Source organism: Poecilia formosa, unplaced genomic scaffold (assembly GCF_000485575.1).
Source record: "Poecilia formosa unplaced genomic scaffold, Poecilia_formosa-5.1.2 Scaffold38, whole genome shotgun sequence".
NCBI lineage: Eukaryota > Metazoa > Chordata > Actinopteri > Cyprinodontiformes > Poeciliidae > Poecilia > Poecilia formosa.
In genome coordinates, this window is record NW_006799977.1 from 205,374 (window position 1) to 226,703 (window position 21,330).

At 37.2% G+C, this 21,330-nt stretch overlaps 1 protein-coding gene across 2 annotated transcripts in view; it reads left to right on the forward strand.

Moving 5' to 3' along the window:
- The window catches only part of LOC103137188 (ephrin type-B receptor 1-like), a 103,798-nt gene that overhangs the window by 50,263 nt on the left and 32,205 nt on the right, over positions 1-21,330 (forward strand). For both annotated transcript variants that reach the window (XM_007550806.2, XM_016670860.1), the window contains 5 exons: positions 4,722-4,984; positions 6,891-6,966; positions 8,306-8,430; positions 18,484-18,649; positions 18,990-19,095. In XM_007550806.2, the coding sequence (XP_007550868.1) occupies positions 4,722-4,984; positions 6,891-6,966; positions 8,306-8,430; positions 18,484-18,649; positions 18,990-19,095 (736 nt within the window). The remainder of the gene's footprint in view (positions 1-4,721; positions 4,985-6,890; positions 6,967-8,305; positions 8,431-18,483; positions 18,650-18,989; positions 19,096-21,330) is intronic.

The following is a 21,330-nucleotide window of genomic DNA, read 5'->3' on the forward strand; positions in this document are numbered from 1 at the left end:
TTAGATGTTTTAACCCCTCGCTGTTTGTACTTTGATTTTGCTGCACATCTGTCCTTGGGTGTCTAAGAATTACATACAGAGACGTATTCTTCAGGGTCGTCTCATCTGATGACTCTGGTTTAGCATACACCACGGCCGAACATCCATTTCATCTTAAGCGCTCTTGTTTCATCTGTGTCACAGTCGGTGTGATGTGTTTGGACTGTCAGCAGGAAGTGAGCCCCTCAAGGCTTAACCTTGTGAAAACTGCTTGAGCTTTGAAGACGTACTTTGACACTGAGTGAAAACTGAGACTGACAGACTGGTAAAGGACAATGAACATTTTATTAATGTTAAAGAAGGTGTTGGCTTAAATCCAAGAGTTGCAAGAATTAGCTGATTTCACGGGACGATGATGATTAAAAAGTAAGTTATCAAACTGGTAATGCCATTTTTAGTGGTCACAGTGAAGAAAATAATCAATAATCATGTCATTTAAGATTTAAAGTTAATTATTTAGTTTGGACAGCAATTATGGACTGGAAAATTACATGAGTAATAACTTTTTGTTTGTTTTTGTTTGTATTTTTACATCATAAAAAGGTAATCTTCAATTATTAGGCTGGTTAATTAAAGGTCCAGAACAACTAGTAATGAACAAATTCATTTTTTTCCCCAGAAAAATAAAAGACTCTATCTGATTGTTTGTGACCCCAAGCCAAACTAATTTTGACGGAAAAGCATAAGTCTAATTAGAAATTAGGACATTTTATCTTAAACTTAATTAACTTAATTACTATTCTCGCCTCTAAAATCAAATTGCCTTTGGTTACATACATGGAAAAAACAAAAACAAATCAAATGCTGCAAACATTGTGTGAGTGTGTACTGCTCTGTGTTCCAGCTTGTTGATTATTTTGATCATTTTGCTGTTCCAATTAATGACAAAACTGTTGGTCTCCTGCCTTAACAAATTAAGCATTTTGCGCCAAAGGTTATGATAATTAATGACTGTACTGTCTGGTATCAAACGAATACAGTTTGTTTTTAATTTGTATAACAAGCTGTTTGACTAGTCAGTTTTAGTCGTCTCTTTCTGAAGCTCTACAGCTAATCTAATCTAATTATTTACACAGATGTAAACAATTCTTTATTTATTACCAAGTGGTTAAAACATATTCATACTTTTTTCTCTTGATCAAAGCACAGGGAAACCATCCTAACCCTGATGTGTTGAGAAGATGTTTTGATTATTTTGTATCTTTTTAGAATTAAATTTTGTCGGTTTTGTTTCATGCTTTAAATTTGTTTTGGTGCAGCACAGTATTGTGACTATATGTAATAGTCATTATATTGGTGTGCGTAATATTAACCTTGCAAAAGACTTTTGCATGCTGGTTAGATATTCAGCCTGCTAAGTGGAGACCCTGCAGTAAATTTCCACCCCTGACGGAGCAAAGTGTCGAAGATGCTAAAGGTCAGCGACTGTTGAAAACCTGGAAGAGTGAGAAAAATATGGATTTGTTGTTTTGCTGTCCCAGTAACCTTGACATTACAGGATTTTCCATCATGCAGCCCAACTTCTCTGCATTATGCCTGTATTTGTGCTATGATAAAAGTCTAAATTACCTTCTAGGCTGTGCAGATTCTGGCTTTTGGTGACCTGTCCTTTTCCTCTTTGGTTCTAAACAAGAGAGTGTTTGTACAAAAAAAAGAAAAAGGAACCATGTTGCTGAATTGCTTGACCCCGATTCCCGTTTCCTCTGTTTGATGCTCAGTCCCTGATGGCTCAGAACACAAAAGTCTACTCTTCCTTCAGACAAGACAGAACAAGGCTTCAGTTTTCCCCAAGAGGAGACTTAAAGTGCCAATTCAGTGGGCACAATTCTTTTGCAAGATTTGACAGCAAATTTACCGTTTGGTTATGTTAGCTTTTGATAAAAGATGAACTGATGAGGGTTTAAATGTTTGACCTGCCATTTGGGATTTAAGCCAATGCTGATTTCTCAAAAAGAACGTTTCCTCTGTGAGATATCATTATTTTTTATAAGGAAGATCAGTGTGGCAGAAGAGGAGCTGCAGATGTTTTAAAATAGACATGATTACAGTGTTGACTTTTTAAATACCATATTTTTCGGACTATAAGCCGCTATTTTTTCCCCCACGCTTTGAACCATGCGGCTTAAGATAAGATAAGATAAGATATTCCTTTATTAATCCCACATTGGGGAAATTTACATTGTTACAGCAGTATAAAGGAAAGAGCAGAACCAATATAAAAATCTATAAAAATCTATATATACACAGTAAAATCAGGTGAATATAGAAAGTACTGAAACAGTATTGTTTGAAATATAAATAAATAAATTCCAGGTTTATTGCCTATAGTAAAGAGTAGTGGACTACTGAGAGCAGCGGGTGTTGTACAGTCTGACGCCGGCCGGAAGGAAAGACCTACGGTATCTTTCCTTCACGCACTTACAGCCCGGTGCGGCTTTTCTGTGGATTTTCCTTCAACCACCAGGGGGCTCGTTAGCAGGAAGTGAATCATTGGATGTCAAAATTTCAAATCAAAGAAGAAAGTGCTGATTTTCATTTAGAACAAGCACATGCTAGCAGCAGGAACGTCAGAGAAATGTTTTCAAACTCGTACCCGCTCATCATGTAAACAACATGTAGAAGTTCATATGATGCAGCTTTTAAGTTGAGGGCTGTCGATCTGGCAGAGCGATAGCTTGTGTCCATGTGGAAAACCGAGAGCGGCTTATATGTACGTTTCCAGTAAAAAAAACTAAAAAAAACATTGTGGGTGTGGCTTATAGTGAGGTGTGCTCTAAAGTCCAGAAAATACGGTCGTTTCTAGCATTTTTCAATAGTGGTTAGCATTACTAACCTGCAACTGTGCTGCACCCAGTTCAGCCTTCCTGTTTTCTGCTGTGAAGGCGGACTGTTTGCTAATGAATCGGCTTTTAGCAAGACGAAAAATATACAAAAACTCACCAATTTTTTTTACATGCATCAGTTGTAGGGCTGTTGTAGACGAATATTTTAGTAGTCAAGTAATCTGTCGATTATTCTTACGATTAATCGAGTCATCAGATAAAAATTTTTTTAAAATAAAATATTGGTAAATCTTCCATAACACTAGTGTTGTTATCGGATATCAATATCAGTGCATTTTTTCATATTTGAGGATCCCGAACAGTTACCTTTTTGGGTAACACTTTATTTGAAGGGGGGTGAATAAGACTGACATGACACTGTCATAAACATGTCATAACACCTGTCATGAACATGAATAAGTCTTCATGAATGTTTATGACTGTTGTCATAAAATGTCATTCGGTAAATTATGACACTTTTAATACAAAGTTGACATTATTCAAATTGTCTTTGTTATGACAACTTGACATTAACCAGGAAATCATTACTGTTTAAACTTTACCTTTAATAACATAAAGTTACCTCATTTTTAAAGTGCAATCAGTAATACTTTTATAACAAATTTAGATCAGTAATGATTTCTTGGTTAATGTCAAGTTGTCAGAACAAAGACATTTTGAATAATGTCAACTTTGTATTAAAAGTGTCATAATTTACCGAATGACGCTTTATGACAACAGTCATAACTATTCATGAAGGCTTATTCATGTTCATGACAGGTGTTATGTCATGTTTATGACAGTGTCATGTCAGTCTTATTCACCCCCCTTCAAATAAAGTGTTACCCCTTTTTGTAGTTTAGAAAATTAACCGGTAACAATAATAGCTCACTTTCTAAGTTAACCTGAAGAAAAGTTATACAAAGATCTGAAATTATATTCAATTTAATAATAAATAAATATATATATATATATATACACACACACTTTTGTCATGCTACCCCCAAGAATTTAAAACTTTCACCCCTGTGTATATACAGTGGCGGAGCTAGACTTTTAAAGTTGGGGGGGCCAGGACTACCTCTGGGGGGCCAAAATTTAAAATGTGTGTGCGCACATCTATATATCTATCTAGTCAAGATATATGTATGTATATATAAAAAAAATATATATATTCCCTTCTCACCCTCCGTGGGTGGTCTCTTTCATCCTCTGAGCTCGGGTCCTCTACCAGAGGCCTGGGAGCTTGAGGGTTCTGCGCAGTATCTTGGCTGTGCCTAGAACTGCACATTTCTGGACTGAGATGTCTGATGTTGTTCCTGGGATCTGTTTGAGCCACTGCTCCAGTTTGGGGGCGACTGCCCCGAGGGCCCCGATGACCACAGGCACCACTGTGGTCTTCACCGCCTGGAAGGTGACCAACCAGCTGCAATATTAGAAGCATTTTATGACATGAATAGCAAGAAAGTGAGATAAATATTTTAAATTTAAAGCGTTTGCTCAGCATACAACAAGATTATAACACCATGTCTGCCTGCTATGATTGTTTAGAAAAGAAAAACACAATGACACATCTCCTGTCCTGTACTGGCTTACGTTTTTAAGGCCTGTGTGAGAATTTGTGTTTGTGTTTTGTGAATGGCAAGCACAGATGGCAGTCATCTTTTGAAAATGCTTTGTGAAAAAAATGTTACTATTATCATCAGTAATGTAAAATCATGGGTTTTACATTCGCAGTGCCTTAAAAGCACATTTTAGTATCAAATAAGGGGATCTCTGACAACTGAAAAAGTCCAACACTACAAACATGTATTTTCCTTCCTCATTGACTCATATTTCCCTTTCAATTCCTGTTTTCAGGCGTTCCCTCTGCTCCGCGCAATTTGGTCTCAGTTGTGAATCAGACGTCGGTGATCCTGGAGTGGAACTCGCCACGTGACACCGGGCACCGTGACGACCTGTCATACAACGTCGTGTGCCGGCGTTGCCACAGCAGCGAGCGGCGGGCATGCCAGCCATGCGATGACAGCGTGGTTTATTCTCCAGGCAAGGAGGCGTTGAAGGGAACAAGGGTGGAAATCAGCAAGCTTCGTGCTCACACGTCCTACACCTTTGACGTTCAGGTTTGTGCCTGCAGATGTGTTATCTTTGATTTGAAAGGAAATGCAAGTAAATGGTGATTCTTGCTGTGCAGTATAAAAAAACAACTAAGTAGTTTAAAAGCTTAAAATTCATCGTATGTTGTGAGAAACATTCCTCAAGTTTTGCTTGTTTGTGAAAAAGCTCCATGATAAGCCACTTTAAAAACAGCCTTGTTCTCGTCGGTTTTTGTTTTAAATGCAAATTGCTACCACCTATTCACTAAAATGCTCAAAGATACTAGCGCTACATAGAAAGTTGCTGACCTGCAGGCTTTTATGCAAAATCTGTGATTATATCTGCCAGCTTACAAGGTCACTGTAATGTCTGTAAAGCCTTTATTGTGATAAACATTAAATCTTCTCCCATCTGGCTCCTTTACTGTAAAAATTTTAGAGCTCAATTTTGTTTCTGAATTGTGACATCCAAGGACATCCTGAGTAAAATGATATCTTCACATATAAACATAGTTATTTGAATACTCTGATTTATGGGATTGTCCTATAAAGCAGGGTTATATGTAAACTAGTGTATTCTGAAAATATTGAATGAAATTGTTCTTATTTCCCCCACATTACACGGAAAAACCTAAGATAAATAAGTCAAAGTCTGAATTAAAATCTTATTTTTTCTTAGTTTTGGATTTACCATATTGTTTTGCGGGGGTTCGAGTCTAAACAGCAGATCCAGCGGTTATGGAAAAGCAGAAACATGAAATTAAATTAGCAGAGCCTCAAGTAAATTATCATAAATTAAAACATTAATTTGCCCTGACTAAAGCATTGGTTTCCCTGTCAGAATGATTAACTGCACACTTGGCAAACAATGTATGGCGACTGGTCTCGCCTTTGAAACCCACAGAGAATGTGGTCAGCTTGTCTTTGTCTCAGAGATAAGACATTAGATCTAAAAACAATTCACTTTTGTGACAATTTTAACAGAGTCTTCTGTCAGGCTTAAAAAACAGCTTGATTGTTTTTGGTACTGGACAGACATGTCAGTCAAAGGATTTTGCTATTCTAATGTGATGCAGTTGATGAATAATTCTGGACACAAACAGAATTTGGCTAGTGCTGTCAAGGACAAATCCAAAAATCATTCTCCTATTATACAGTGGCTATAAAAGTGTAAAGGCTTCAATTTGAGTGCCAGATTTTTAATACATGGGGGAAAAAGAGGACAATTCATAGATTTTTAAATTTATTTTATTTGAATAAATCTGAGTAGGTAGAAAATCTGTCTATCTATATATCTGTCTACATACTTAACAAGCTAGCTGTCTAGATTCATACTTAACAAGCTAGCCAGCTAGATACATAGTGGACAAGCTAGCTGACACTTGACAAGCTAGCCGGCTAAATACATACTTAACAAGCTAGCCGGCTAGATACGTACTTGACAAGCTAGCCGGCTAGATACGTACTTGACAAGCTAGCTGATTAGATACATACTGTACAAGCTAGCTGGCTAGATACTTGACAAGCCAGCTGTCTAGATACATACTTGACAAGCTAGCCGGGCAGGCACCTGCTTGTCAAGCTAGCCAGCATACTTAATAAGCTAGCCCGCTAGATACATACTTGACAAGCTAGCTGGCTAGATACATACTTGACAAGCTAGCTGGCTACATACATACTTGACGAGCTAGCTGGCTAGAAACATACTTAATAAGCTGGCCGGCCAGGCTCCTGCTTGTCAAGCTAGCTGGCTAGATACTTAACAAGCTAGCTGGCTAGCAATATAGCTAGCTGTCTAAATTAGTCTTTTTAACAATTGTTTTGTTCCAACCTTCCTAAATATCATCTATAAATCACTTCCTTTAAACATGTAATTGTGTTCTGCATTGTCTCTATTGTTTAAAAACTGACCATTGGTATTTTAACTGTGCAGGCAGTCAATGGAGTGTCCAATAAGAGTCCGTATCCTGCCCAGCAGCTGTCAATCAACATTACAACCAATCAGGCAGGTGAGTTGGAACTGAAAAAGAAAAAAAAAACTGTTGTGCATGCGTGTGTGTTTACAAGCGTCTGTGTGTGTAAGCATACCCTGGGGCACAGTGGATTAAATGCGGGAGGGATGGCTGGAGAGATAAAGGAAATTGAGCCACAGCCTTTTAATTCATAAAACATGTTACAGGTTTGTCATCTCCTACCTCCCTCTGTTCCTCCCCCTCTTCACTTCTTCCTGCACATTTGCAGCTTTAATCCTTTCTTAACTCTCCTCTTCTGCTTCTTCCTCTCTCTTCCTTTTCTGAGCTTTATCTCCCCTTACCCTGCACTCCTTCTCCTACTCAGCCTGCTGCTGTGTAATTCGAACATAACGTAACCGAGTTATTGCTCCATCGAAATCTTATGGAGACATACTTCTACTTCTACTTAAATTTAGATTTGAAAGCTACTTTTCTCTGATGGAAAATATAATTGACCTTATCCACTGTAACAGAGGCTCACTTGTAATCGAAACCTGATCCACTGCCACTCTGCCACTTTCCAACTGCATTTTCAGCTGATGTCTGATGCAAACTCCTCATACTCCTGAAATATTGTATAATACAACAATATCATCTATCATCATCGAGTTAACTACGATTGCAGGGGCTTTTTAATGTAGGCAGTAGGTTTTCAGTGTCGTTCGCAGAACTTTATGATTTGAAACTCAATGCACTTAGAAACAAAATTGTAAAGCAACGGATTGACATGAAAGACTAAGGCTTTCAAATCACAGCCCATTCATATTGTTGGACTTAAATGCACTGATACTTCTTAAATTACACCAAAATCTCTGGATTACTTAGCTTTTTAAGATGAATTATTGATTTTTCGGATACAATGGCTAAAGATGATTCACTGTAATACATGGAGAGAAAATGAAATTACTTTGATTCCTTTTTTTCCTCCTCTCTCAAATACTTTTCATTAAGGCGAACCATTGCAGTGCATTTCATTGCTATCTTCAGTAATAGCCTCCATAATTCCTTCATGTCTTCTCTTAACAAAGAACTATAGCAGAAATATGATTTAGGAAACTATCTTATTAAACATAACTAGCAGCTAAATCCTGAAGTCTATTACAGCCAAATGTCCACAGATCCTGAGATCACAGCTAAAAATGCATTTGAATATTACACTTGTTCCCACATCAATTTTATTTCACATCCACTGAAGTAGAAACCTTTTTCTTTGCAAACATTTTAAGCATTTTATCATTACATTACACTCTATTTGCATATTTATAATGTCTAAACATCCTGGTGAATCAGTAAAACTCCTAATCGGTTGGTTGTTGTTGTGTTTGTTTTATACCAGCTCCCTCTGAGGTTCCCATAATGCACCAAGTGAGCTCAACGAGCCGCAGCTTCTCTCTTTCATGGCCGCCACCCGAGCAGCCCAACGGGATCATCCTCGACTACGAGATCAGATACTACGACAAGGTAGGCTGGAATGATAAATGTGTGTGTGTGGCTGAACATTTTGGTGTTTTGTTCTCAGCCAGTAATCTGCTGGGAGTCGATAAAACAGGAAGATCAATGTGAAGTGCATTAATGTCATTTAATTAACTGTTGGTAAGTACTAGAAACTGCTTTATTTTGCAAACACCTTTGCTCACAGAGATCTGAATGCTTGTTTCCTCGTCGATGTCTTGCCATGAAGAAATTTAGATTTTCTTTTTTTTTTGTACCTCAAAATCTACAAGGAGAAAATTTTAGTGATCGTGAACTGCAGCTGTTATTACTGCACTACTTTCAACTGAGTGAGATTATTGTCTGGGATTATCTCCTCAGCATTTTTAGCAACAAAAATCACAGACTCAAGTTGATTCTTTGACATGTTTTTTTTTTTTCTGGAAAATTTCTGCTACCTTTTCCAATTTATGGGTGTATTGGCAAACTTTACGAGATATCAATATTATACATTTTACGACTTTTAAACGCAGGAACTTGTATTATTTCATGTCTAAATGAAATCTAAATTCAGCTTAACTTTTAAAGCATAAAGTACATATATTTATTGTTTGAACTGATTCTTCTTCATTGCTTGCATAAACCTCATATTTTCTGCTATTAGCATTTAAAGCTTTTTAGTTATTTTTTGATACTCCATTTTAAACTCTTACAGTAAAATCTGTTTACATTTCTAGTCTTTATAATGTTCACACTTTCAGTTCTTAAACTTTATTTTAATTTGATAAAGACATATTGTTATACTGAAAATATTAAAAGTGGTGAAATCTATTATAGATTACTGAGTGCAGAAAACTGTTTGACATCCTACAATATTCAGTATATGCATTTAAAAATATAACGAGGCTACAACACCATCAGTCTCTAAATACCAGGCTATGAAAAGTTTAATTAAAAAGAAAACCTCCAGAAGCCTCAATACAGTCTCTTTCTTCAAGCTTTGACAAGGTTGCTAATTGAATGAATTTATTGTCTACTTCAAATCAATCAAAGCAAGTGTTTTTGATTTGCTGTAAATGGATTTATAATAGCACAACGTCGTTTTGTACCTGGCAGAACTGTGCTGCTTAAAATATGGCAAACTTATTAGAGGAGGCAAATTTTAAACATTTTCTGTCGTGAATAATTAAATTAATGCTTTAAAAATCTCATGTGTATTTTAAATTTGTTCCATGTCACATAAAACACAGATGCCTCAATAGATGTTGTTAATATATTTATGCATTACGACATTTCTTAATTGTGTTGATTGCGCTTTTTAAACATTTATTTCTTTATTTTCACGTTCTCCTTCCTGTGACTTAACATGCCTGCTGCTCCAGCTGCTGATGAAAATAACCACTGCTGCGTTCGCTGGCTGACACACTTGGCATGATCATTAATTAAGGACAGCTGCTGGCGGAAAGCTGTCAACATGTTTGTGATTTGTTTAACTGTTGCATTTTCTTCCTCACTGGTGGTAGATGTCCAGTCAAGTAAATGCATCATCTTTGACAGAATCATCTTGTAATTAGTGAACATGGATTTTTAAAGTAAAAGGCAGATCGTTTGTTGTAGCCTGTGGCCACACTGACAGGGTCTCACAAAGAGTGAAAGGCTCCTTTCAACAATTAAACACAAACGCACACTTTTCTTAACTATTGGCTCTTGTAAACCAGCAGACATGGGAAATGTTTGGAGGTTATGGTGACATCCTTTCAGATACTGTAAAGCTGTAATAAGATACAATTAAACACTTTAATCCTTTGCTATATGGCCTTATAACAAGCTCATATTTTAATTATTTAATGCCAACAAAATATGAAGCATAATGATTAATATTTTGTGATTCACAACCTCAATTCAATGCTTCAATTCTGACCCTCCACCAAACAGCAGAACTAAGAAAAAACTAGAAACTTAAAGCTTTTCTACAGCATTCAGTACAAAAAAAATGACTTTTGTCTAGTCAAAGCAAAGGTTTGGCGGCTCTTTTTAGGAACAGTAGTTTAGCATTTGGATTTTATTTTTTAATTTGGCAAAAACAATCACTGATGTTTGGACAAATCTATCCAATCACCAGACATTACAAGTGATAGATATTAACCAAAGCAAAATATTATTACTCACTTCCAAACACAAAAAACCCTAAATGTCAAAAACCGACTTTATTACGAGTATGAGCCTAGCATTTAAAACGCAGGATACATTTTGTTAAAGGAAACGGTCAATGCAGGGAAATAGATGCTACATTTCCTTAAATGAGGAGTAAAATGTAGTAACTGCTGAGAAAGCAGGTGCAAAATGGCCTATAAAAATATAAATTAGTGCTTGATCAGAACAAAACTTCTGGTGATAGACTGCAACATTTTGTATTCAATTGATAGGATTATTTCCAACATGTTTTTTATAATTCATTAAAATACTTAAACATACAGATAAACAGAGGTTTGATTTGATTTATAGTAAATTGATTGGGGGAACTGAGGATCTGTTTAGAAAATTCAAGATAGATTTTAAGGTTCAATGAGTAAAAACTGTCATGTGGAGGTATTGTCATGAACTGTGACATGTGGAACAGGTTAAGTTGAAAATAACTGATGCGTAGCTCATTTGGTTCAGATGTTTCAGACTTACAACGCAAATGGAAACATTAATATTTGTTCAGACAAATTGCTTTTAAAATCAATATGTATTAAATTTAGTCTTTTGTAGCTGAAATAAGAGATGTTGTAGTAAACACAACCTCAGTCGTCAATATAATTTTTAGCATCATTTTTCTTTACTTTTTTCTGGTTTCATATTTCAAATTGTGCACTGTGACCCGGTTTGTGGACAGTCCTGACTAATGCTGGCCGTCTGTTTGCTGAAGGAGATTGCCTCCCAGATTCCTCTCGCTGTGTTCATGTGTTCATTTCTGTCTGTGGACTCTGACACCTCTGGGATCACACAGATTCTCTCATCAGGGAAGGATTGAATATTTTCTTTCCAGAGCGACTCAAACACACAAAGGGAAACTTTCCTCAACCTAAATGTGTGGATGCTGAAACCTTTCAGTTTTCTTTAAAGCCTTAATGCCATCATCATCAGACTAAATAAAAGATGTTTTTTGAAAAGTATTTTTAGGCACTTTCTTCAAAACTCAGTGGAAGTTTAGCTTTAGCTTTTGTGCAATAAGTTAAAAATGTCCAGATACTTTGTCGCTCCTCCCTGGGGTTTAGTCAGTTAGTCCAGTGTAGTTTTTCCTATCAGGTTTGCTTCAGGGGGATCCTGAGGTGTTTGTAAGCCATGTTTGATATGCAGTTCCTCCAACAGGCTCTAAATCTACCCTAGAGGGTTTTTTTCTTTAACATGCAAACATTTTGCAGAAAATCTCCATAAAGGCCCAGAAGGTGTCCTTATCGATGCTCTCTGTAGGTATCTGAGTTTTTCTCTGTGTTTAAAGGTAATGCACCAGCCTCTTAATGGAAGTTGTGTTTTTATTTGTTTGTACATGTGTGGTTAACAATGTAGCTATCAAGCTGTCAATATCTGAATGCAGATGATAAATGGAGCCGCAGTTTAACCCCCGGCTTGCCTGACAGATGGAGAAATTCCCGATAATTTTGAGTCAGGCAGGAAAAAGAATGCCAGACCCGGGGCGGTGTTAAGAGCTACTAATTCAGGGGTAAAACTTGTGGAACCAGATTGCTTTCCTGTGAAAGGCTGCTGCTGCGTTTCTGTCAGGAGTAAAATTTCCTAAATGAAAGAAAATGGGATCTCTTACTAAGTCCTTGTAATTTGCTGAATGTTAAGCTGTGAGCATGAAAGGTAAGTTACTGGAGTATCTGTCACCTAAAGCAAAGACTGTTCGCTTCTTTTCTGAAGCTGAGCCCAGACCTGGAAAAACACTTCACTGCAGATAGATGAAAAACAAAAAGCAAATCACCTACAAGGAATTGTGTAAGATACACTGAAAGGAACACGAGCCTCCTCACAACCCACTCATTTTTACTCCTAATCCACCTGTCTTTGCTCTACAACAGATATAAGCTTTTTTTTTTTTTTTTTTTTCCTTGGTTGCAGTTGCTGGTGTACAAGATTTCCCCCCCCTCTCATTATGTACTGCAAATGTTGCCAATTGTGGCTCTTTTAGGCTCAATTTCAGCAGTTGTCTTTAATTAAAACATTCAGGCTCACTCTTAGCGTCTGAGTTTATTGCAGTTTTCACAGTAAACATCCCCCAACAAGCACTGAGGAGGGGGACCCTCCCCAACTTGTTGCTGCCACAAAATGAGGATGTGACAATAATAGTGATGCAGTAATGGATTGCAGGTGTTTAACTTGAGCAGAGAGGTTATGTAAGTGGTCTGGTTGTGCTTTTATGGTGTAAAAAGAACCAATATTCTGCTGGTCATCTGAAATATTACTAGAGACTGAAACTGGCCAAAATCTTTAGATCTTTTCAACCTCAAAAGTCTTTGGGCAGAAACACAATATGCACAGGAAAGTGGAATGCTATAGAAATAACACAAGAATTGCCATTTAAATCAACCAAATGTTACTTTAATGCACGTTGAAACCCCGAAGAAAACATACTGCTCTGGCATGGACTTACAAAGAATCATTCATAGTTACAATAATAATGAAATTACACACAGTTACATGCAGCTTTCCACTTTGGTAATAACACTGGCTTCCTTCTTTTCAAAGTATTGCCTGGAAAACAGGATCCAATCAGAATTTGCCCGTGTAATAAACCCAGTTAGGGAATATTCGAATCAATTTACAGTTTTCACAAAAATCACCTCCAATATTTGTTTTTTTTTCACCCATATTATAGATGATTCCACCCGATCCCCATTTTCTGTGCTTTAGTAAAATGTATGGCCTGCAAATGATGGCCTAACGTTTTTTTTTATTTAGCATTTTTCTGGCTACTTAGTACATTTGTACAAACTTCATGTAAAAATGTAGTAAAATACCTTGTACAATCCAATAATTTAGAATCCTAACATGAAACTTCGGACATTTTTAAACAGTTTTTTTGTTTTTTATCCATTAGAACTACATACTTCTCATATTCTTTGTCAGTTTTTGTCTGATCCGTTTCTGCCGAAGGTTTTTTTTAGAAGATTACTCCGATCTGATGCAAACATGTGCCACTTTTTCAGCGGGACTCTTGAGACAGAAAGAAGGAACAAATGGATCTGAAATGATTTGTAGACTTTTCAGCTAATACTGGATGCTGCAGAATGTTGGTGGATGAGATCTGTTTACTGAATTCTCCAGAAAGAGGACCGTATGTTTGTTTTTGAGGAGGAGAATAAAACTGAACAAGAGTTTCAGACAATTGAGCATGTTTAGTCTGGAATTCAAAAGTGTGCACTTAAATGCAAAACCAAAAGTCGTGTTGCACTGGTTAGGACTGTGATGCTTTGCAGTAATATTGGAAAACAAATTATCTTTGAAAGCTTATCCTTGAGTCCTCTATGCCAGCAAATAAGAAAAGGCTCTATTTAACTTCACAACTATCTGTTTTTCTTTTTTTGTCACTTTAGAGGGAATAAACAAAAAAAGTAAAACAAAAACTCTGTCCAGAAACTAAACGATGCATTTTTAACTTCCTCATTGCAGAGTTTTCTCAGCATACAGAGATGTTAATAATTACCTCTTGAACCTTTTCCCATTTTCCCATAAATATGTATTAAGCCTCTTTTGCTCTTTTGCCCTGAAATAAAATCCAGGGAATTAGTAAGCAGATACCATCTGTGTGTAATATAATCTCAGCATAAAGGCCTCGCAGGGCTATTGGAGAACATTATTGAAAAGAAAAGTGAAGGAAGAGTAGGTCATAAAATTATATCCTAAAGCTTTGAACATATTATGGATTAGTGTTAGATTTTAGTTTGGAACAACTGCAGACCTGACCCCGCCCTCAACCTGAGCTAACAGGCCCAGCTAAACGACCAATTATGATAGAAGCACTGAAGAGTCCCGTGGTAACTCTGGAAGAGCTGCAGAAATCTCTAGCTATGGCCAGAGGACCTGCGCAAAGTCAAACTATTAATGGTGCACTTCATAAATCTGGTCTTCATTTAGAGGTTTTCCTCTAGGGAACACAGAAAAGAAAAAAAAAGTTGATTTACTTTTTGACCTACACCTGAATCACAACCATGAAACACGGTAGTAGCAGCATCATGGTGAGGGCCACTGGAGTTGATGCAAGTCATATGGATGAAGTTGCAGTAAAAGCAGATCCTGGATGCGCTGTGTGAAATGGCATGGACCGGAACCAAACGGGATCTGAAATACCAAAACGATGTCCAAGGCTATTTGGAAACCAAAAAAAAAAGAACAATTTCATTCTGTAGATGAGGATAGCTGTTAGAAACATCCCCAAAGACCTGCATGCACTGCAAATTATTCAGATTTCATTTACAGAAAATTCAAAACATCGTTTTACAATTGAATATTTATTTGTGTTCACGTCATATGAGATCGAGATGAAGTAAAACATGACAAATGATGAGGGTTTTTTTGCTGGGGTTAAAACTCAGACATTGAAATGTACCTTCACAGCAAAGTTTGCAAATTCATAATTACTCGATTTCTTGTTGAAATAACACGGAAAGAGTTAAATTAAAACCAATTCTGATCAGGACCGAACAGACTCGTGTTCCTGCAGTTCGCTCCAGGAAAAGATGGAAAACGGCAGACATGATGTCGCATAACATGATGTGCTTTTAGCACTGAGGACAATTACAATGAGTGAGTGAGATATTTATTACGGCTGCAGTCAAAACTCGTACTGCGCCCTGAGTCGGCCTTATTTGCTGCTAGGTTTCCGTTAATAAAGTCTCATATTGAAGTCAATTAGGATTCTGCATTTCCCACTGTGAAGCAGTCAACCACGTAAAGACTAATTTTAGCTCATAGCTTTAAGTGAAGATGTCCTGTGGGAGCAGTTTGATAAGCCTGGTGAGAGAGGACACACAGCTGTGCTGCACCCTTTTTTCTGTCATTTTTTTCACCTTCCTCATCTCCTGCAGCTCTTCACTCCATCCTCCCTCACTCCCACTCTATAGATAATGAGTTTTAATGTAGTAAATTTGATATGGTGGAGAAAGTCAAAATTTTCCCCCAATACTTATCTCTGTCTGCCAGGCCTTCCCAGACGGCCTGCCCCCTAACCTCTTTACTCCAGTCAGCATGGAGTCGAGCTTTCCTCGCCACACACAACTCCAGAATCTGAACTCCAGCACTGATGCAACGTCTTTTCTGTGCAAAACTTACCTACTTTTTAAACTTTAAAATCATCCAAAACCCACCGCTTAATTATCAGCAACATCGTCGACTTAAATGTGCAATAACATTTTGCAAACACAACATTATATGGTCGTAATTTAGGTCAAGACAAGGAAGGAGGAAAAAGTTTGATCCCATCATGATTGGTATTTTGATACAAGAGAATGGGTTAATGACTGACATGTGGAAAATGGGTTTTCGCCATGAATATTTATGATAGAAAACTCAATCATCTTTAACCCCATGTCTTCTCCTGATAACCCCCCTTTTTCTCCCCAATCTACCAGCGATTTCCACCCACTCCTGTCCCTCCTGGGCGGTGTTCCTCATCACCACCATCATCTCTTTTCCTCTCCACTTTGCTCTGCCGTCGACCTCCCCACCCCGCCGTCCTTCATTCTCGTGCCTATACCTTCGCGCCGCCACCACAGCAGACCTTTCGTTCTGCCGCCCGCTCTTAGATTTAGCCTCTGTAAAACCTTGTTATCTGAAAGAAAATGACAGAAAATAGGAAGTCTAAAATGAGAAGAAGGGGGCATAGATGGAGGTAAAAGGTGATAGCCTTGGATTTATGAGATGGGAAAGATAATATGGAGACGAATGCAAAGGGAGAAGTCCACATGCTCGTCTTTCTCTGTGGGTAAAAGCTAATTAACTGCAATAAGCCCTTATTATATTTGCATAGAATGGAAAGATGAATGACTCAAAAGAGCAAGGAGGAAGAAAAATGGTCATCAGGAAAGGGTTTAGGTGTGTTGGAGAAATAATTGACATAAAAATGCTAATCATCCATAAGCTGAAAGATGGTGAAAATGAAATATGAACAGGGTTCTTTATGATGTGACATCCATATAGATGTTGATGTCGCATCATGGCGGATTTTGTAAATGAGAAGCATTGAGAAGTCCTGAAAAAACGGAGGAAAGCAGCTCTAAATCAAAACGTCAACATATATTTCAGAATGTTTGCGCCCTGATGTTGCTGTCTACGGGTGGAAGATGCAACAGTGATGCTGCAATTTTCTCTTTTCAGTTTTCTTTCAGGCAGATGAGCAGCTGAAATAACATTCATGATGGAGGAGTTTGCCAGGTGGCATTCTTAAAAAGAATCAGGACTTCACTGAAGATGAACATTTTGACCTTTTAACAACAATGTGGACAACATTATGCATAGGCAACATGTGCAAAAGTGCAGCAAGTTTGTGCTTCTGCCGCTTCTATAAAACAACTTAAAATTTCATTATCTGGCCTTTATTAGTATGTTTTTGACTAAAGTTGCAGCTTTCTGACTTGATGGTGATATTAGGGTTAAAAGTGTCTAAATGTTTGACTTTAGAGTCAGAAACTGGATACTTATTTTGCATTCTGAAGAAAGAAACATTTATAAATGTGAATGAGAGCAGCTGTTTTGGGAATATACAAGAGAAAAAATCTCAAGGTACACTAGGCAATGATACCAGTAAAACAATTTGTGAATGGCGGCTTTACATACATTTAAAATTTATTCCTGACAAAATATGATGCGTATAAAAGTTAAAGTTGAAGATGTAAACGTGGTGAACCCAAAACTTGATTTAATAAATTCCAACCTGGTTGGATTTAGAACCATTTTATTTTGATGAGGTGGTAGAACCCTGGGGGTATCAGATCATCCATCCTTTCATTTTCTAGTCCCGCTTATCTGTGCAAGGTGAGGGGCAACTGGTTCCCACCTGCAGTGGTCTTTGGGCGAGATGTGGGAAACGCTGTGGACCGTCACTGGGTGCATCCAAGCATGTTAATGGAAAGTCGAATGAAAGAAAAGGTTTGTCAGGAAAATGTGTGCATTCCTCGTGTTGAGCCACAGCTGAAACATCAGCAGTGATTGTTACTTAGTGATCCAGAGTCCCTTTTCTGACAAAAATATTTTCTTTTGTCAGAAAAAATTGGACAAAAATTCCAGAAAATGTCGGTTTGGCGCTCCACCAACAACCTTCTGTCGACTTCAGGAAACGCAACACGATCATTATCCTCTACATAAATAATGTCTGTGTTGAGACGGTGCATTCATTTAAGTTCCTTGATGTTCACATCTCTGACTGTCACGCCCTGGAGATTCTTAAAAAGGTACAACAGCAGCTCCATTTCCTGAGAATCATCTGGAAAAATGATCTGAATCAAAGCTGCTGAAGCCAACGGTGGAGTTTACTCTGGTGTATTTAATTTCTGTTTGGAGAGAGTAATTAAGACGTGGATGTCTTTTCCCGACTCTGTTGAACAATTGCTGGCAGTTTTTAGGTCTCACAAGAGCTGAAAACATCACTAAGGATGTTACACATACCGGTGACCAAATGTTTGATCTAGATCTATTTAATCAAGACTCACTAAGAGCTTTTTCTATTTACAATATCTATTTTAAGTAGCCATCAAAACAAACCTTTTCCTTCTATTTTATTCTGTGATTGTATTTTGTTTTAAATGTATTTTATCTCATAATATCTTTTCAATCTTACTGCACTTATTGCATTTTTAAATTTATTTGTGCTGCTTCAATCAATCAATTAATCGCTTATTTGTTTAGCACATTTCAGGAACAAGGCAGTTTAAAGTGCGTTACATCACAAAAACACAAAGATAAAAAGCCATTAAATTCACACACACATCAATACATCACTCTAAATTTAACTTTTTGCTAATATTGGAATTTATTGTGATGCACCTGCAGTGATTGTCAAGGTAAAGTTTAGTATATCAGCATCTTGCTCTGCCTCTTCTGCAGTTCCAGTCGTCGTTGCTGAACAGTTCAGTGGTCCAGAGCGATACACCCAACGTGGTCCTGGAGGGCCTGAGGCCCGGCACCGGCTACGTGGTCCAGGTGAGGGCCCGCACCGTGGCAGGGTACGGAGCCTACAGCAAAGAGATGCTCTTCCAGACCCTCACAGACGGTAAGAGCGTGGGTGGCTGGCTGGACTGTGTGGAGATGTGAGTGGAGGTTTTCTGCTGGAGAGGAAACGGGTTGAGAGAGTGGAAAAGGTTGTAAAGTGCAAACCTGGCTGTGAGGCAATTCATTCTGCCTGCATATTGAGTGCAGTCATGTAAAATGAGTGTTATTTTTTTGGAATTATGGAAGATTTTAGCTGTATAGCATGTATTCACTTTAGGATAGGCGTGTGTGTGTGTGTGTGTGTGTGTGTGTGTGTGTGTGAAAGACAAAAATATATAAAAAACAGATATGCCTATCTCAGCATTGCTAAATTATGTATGTGTGTGTGTGTGCTTCTGCAGATGAGTACAAGTCAGAGCTTGGACAGCAGCTCTACCTGACTGCAAGTTCTTTAGTAGGCGGAGTGTGTATCGTCTCTTTGGTAGCTCTGGCTATCGTATGTACCAGGTAACACACAGCAGACACACAAATAAACACATTTACGCTGCAAAAAACTAAAATCTTACCAAGTATTTATTTTGGCAAGTTTCTAGTGGAAATATCTTAGAAAACTTGAAATAAGACAAAAGACATTTTAGGAGGTAAATCATTTTGTACTGCTTTGTTGCTTAAATGTGCTAAACAAATAAAATATTTGAAGATATTTTAAAATATTCTTTTACGTCAATATTTCCTTAATATTGTTCCATTGGCAGATTATTTCACTTATGGGGAAAATGTGTGCCTAAGGAACTAATACTTTTTCATCAGTATAAAGGAATTATTGACTTAATAAAACATTTCTCGCTGAAAAGTTGCTTGTAAGATTGTTTTCAAGTTTTCTTAGATATTTACACTAGAAACTTGACAAAAATACATTTATATTAAGTCTTCATTCAACTGCTCCAGCAGCTCTATTGATCTTCCTTTGAATATCAGGATATGGATTTCAGATCAGGTGTTTTTATTACAAGATGGTTTCAAAGTGCAGAGAAGTCTTGAACTGTATGGTAAATAGTTAAAGGTTTTATATAAAACAACTCAGTTTAGTATTCCATATAGATTAAAAGAAAAAAAATTCAAACAAGCAAAACAAGAGCAGCACGTCTGGAGATAAAATGGGAAAAAGGTTTGACAGGTGGAAGTTGTCATTTCAGTTTTTAACCAAACTGACTTTTTATTTCTTGACGCTTTGTTCTTTTGACAATAATATAAAAAGACACTTTTTTCCAAAGATGTGTGTTTTTGGTTGTAATACAATAAAACTTTTTTTTATTTTTTTTATTGTATTGTCTACTCTGGGCAGGGTAAAACTGAATTAGGCCATTTAATGCTAAACACAAATTCTTGGAAATATTATGTTAGATTGATTATATCTCAAAGCACCTTCCACTTTTTCATTTTACTTTCATAATATATGCAAGATAAAGATTTCTCCATTAATGTGCCACTCCTCTAGAAGTTTAGGCCTTTGAGATCTGAGCCAATATTTTCTTTCTTTCCATAACCAGGTGTGCGCCTGCGTTTAATCTCTCCCAGCAGACCTGTTCTCAGGGGAGGCATTATTTTCTAGGTTGTCCCATTTCTAGTTAACTTTCAGGCTTCTCTGACCAAACTTATCTGGTTTTGCTCTCCCCATATCTGTCCTCTTCAAATTTCACCAGCTGTTGCTAGTTATTGGATGCTTAGCCACAGATTATATCTGCTGATCTTGTCTGGCCAGTGGGCATTAGGGATTCATCTCACATAAATGTTCCTGAAGGTTTGCTCTCGCTGATTGTTGACTGTGTTGTTGGACTCAGTAGCCTAAAAGCTAAATCAATTTCACAACAAAGACCAAGATTTATGTTCATTTGCGCTGCTCTATTTACGTGTGTGCCAAATGTTATGACCCTATAAAATGGTTTTCCTGGCCAACATCTGAATTTCTAGCTCCCTGTTTGCAGTAATGTAATGTCTTAAATTATAGATATGTTCTCAGGGTTACTGAAAATCTGGAGCTCATATATTCAATTCACTCACAAAGTGATATCATTTAAGCTTTTGTTTCTTTTTAATTTTGATGAGTAAAAACATAACATTTGGTTTCTTAGAAAACATTGGAAGAAAATTATTTTCATTGCATGAATATTTAATTCTTGATGTCTTGTCTAGAAAATCATAAGGTAACTCTGGTCAGGGTATGAAAGACCGTTACACAACACGCTGGTTGTTTGTGCACTGATGTGTCAAGATGGAAGACACTGACACACCAACTGTGTTTCCGTTAAACATAAAAGTTTGTAATAAATTTGCTCAGTGGAAACAAGGCAACTTCCAAAATATTCACGTTTGTTAGGTAAAAAGTTTTTACGCCGGGATGACGGGGTTTTTGGGCTGCACCAAAGTAGATTTAATGGAAATGCATGATGTTATGCAGAAAATGCTGAAATATTGATATGATTACATCCGCCGCTGACATGATTTTTAATGACTTATCATATGAACAAACTTATTCAAATGTGATTTCAATTTTATTTTTTTATTTTATGGAAACACTGCAATTGCATAATTGTGTTTTTTCAACATTAGCGGGATATCAACAGAAAGGAAACGGCTACAAGTGTATTAATGCATGCATATAATGAAAGAACATGAAGTATTCTCTGATTGGTCTCACATGCTATAGTCATTTCCTAATAAATTGAATTCTGGGTTTTCATT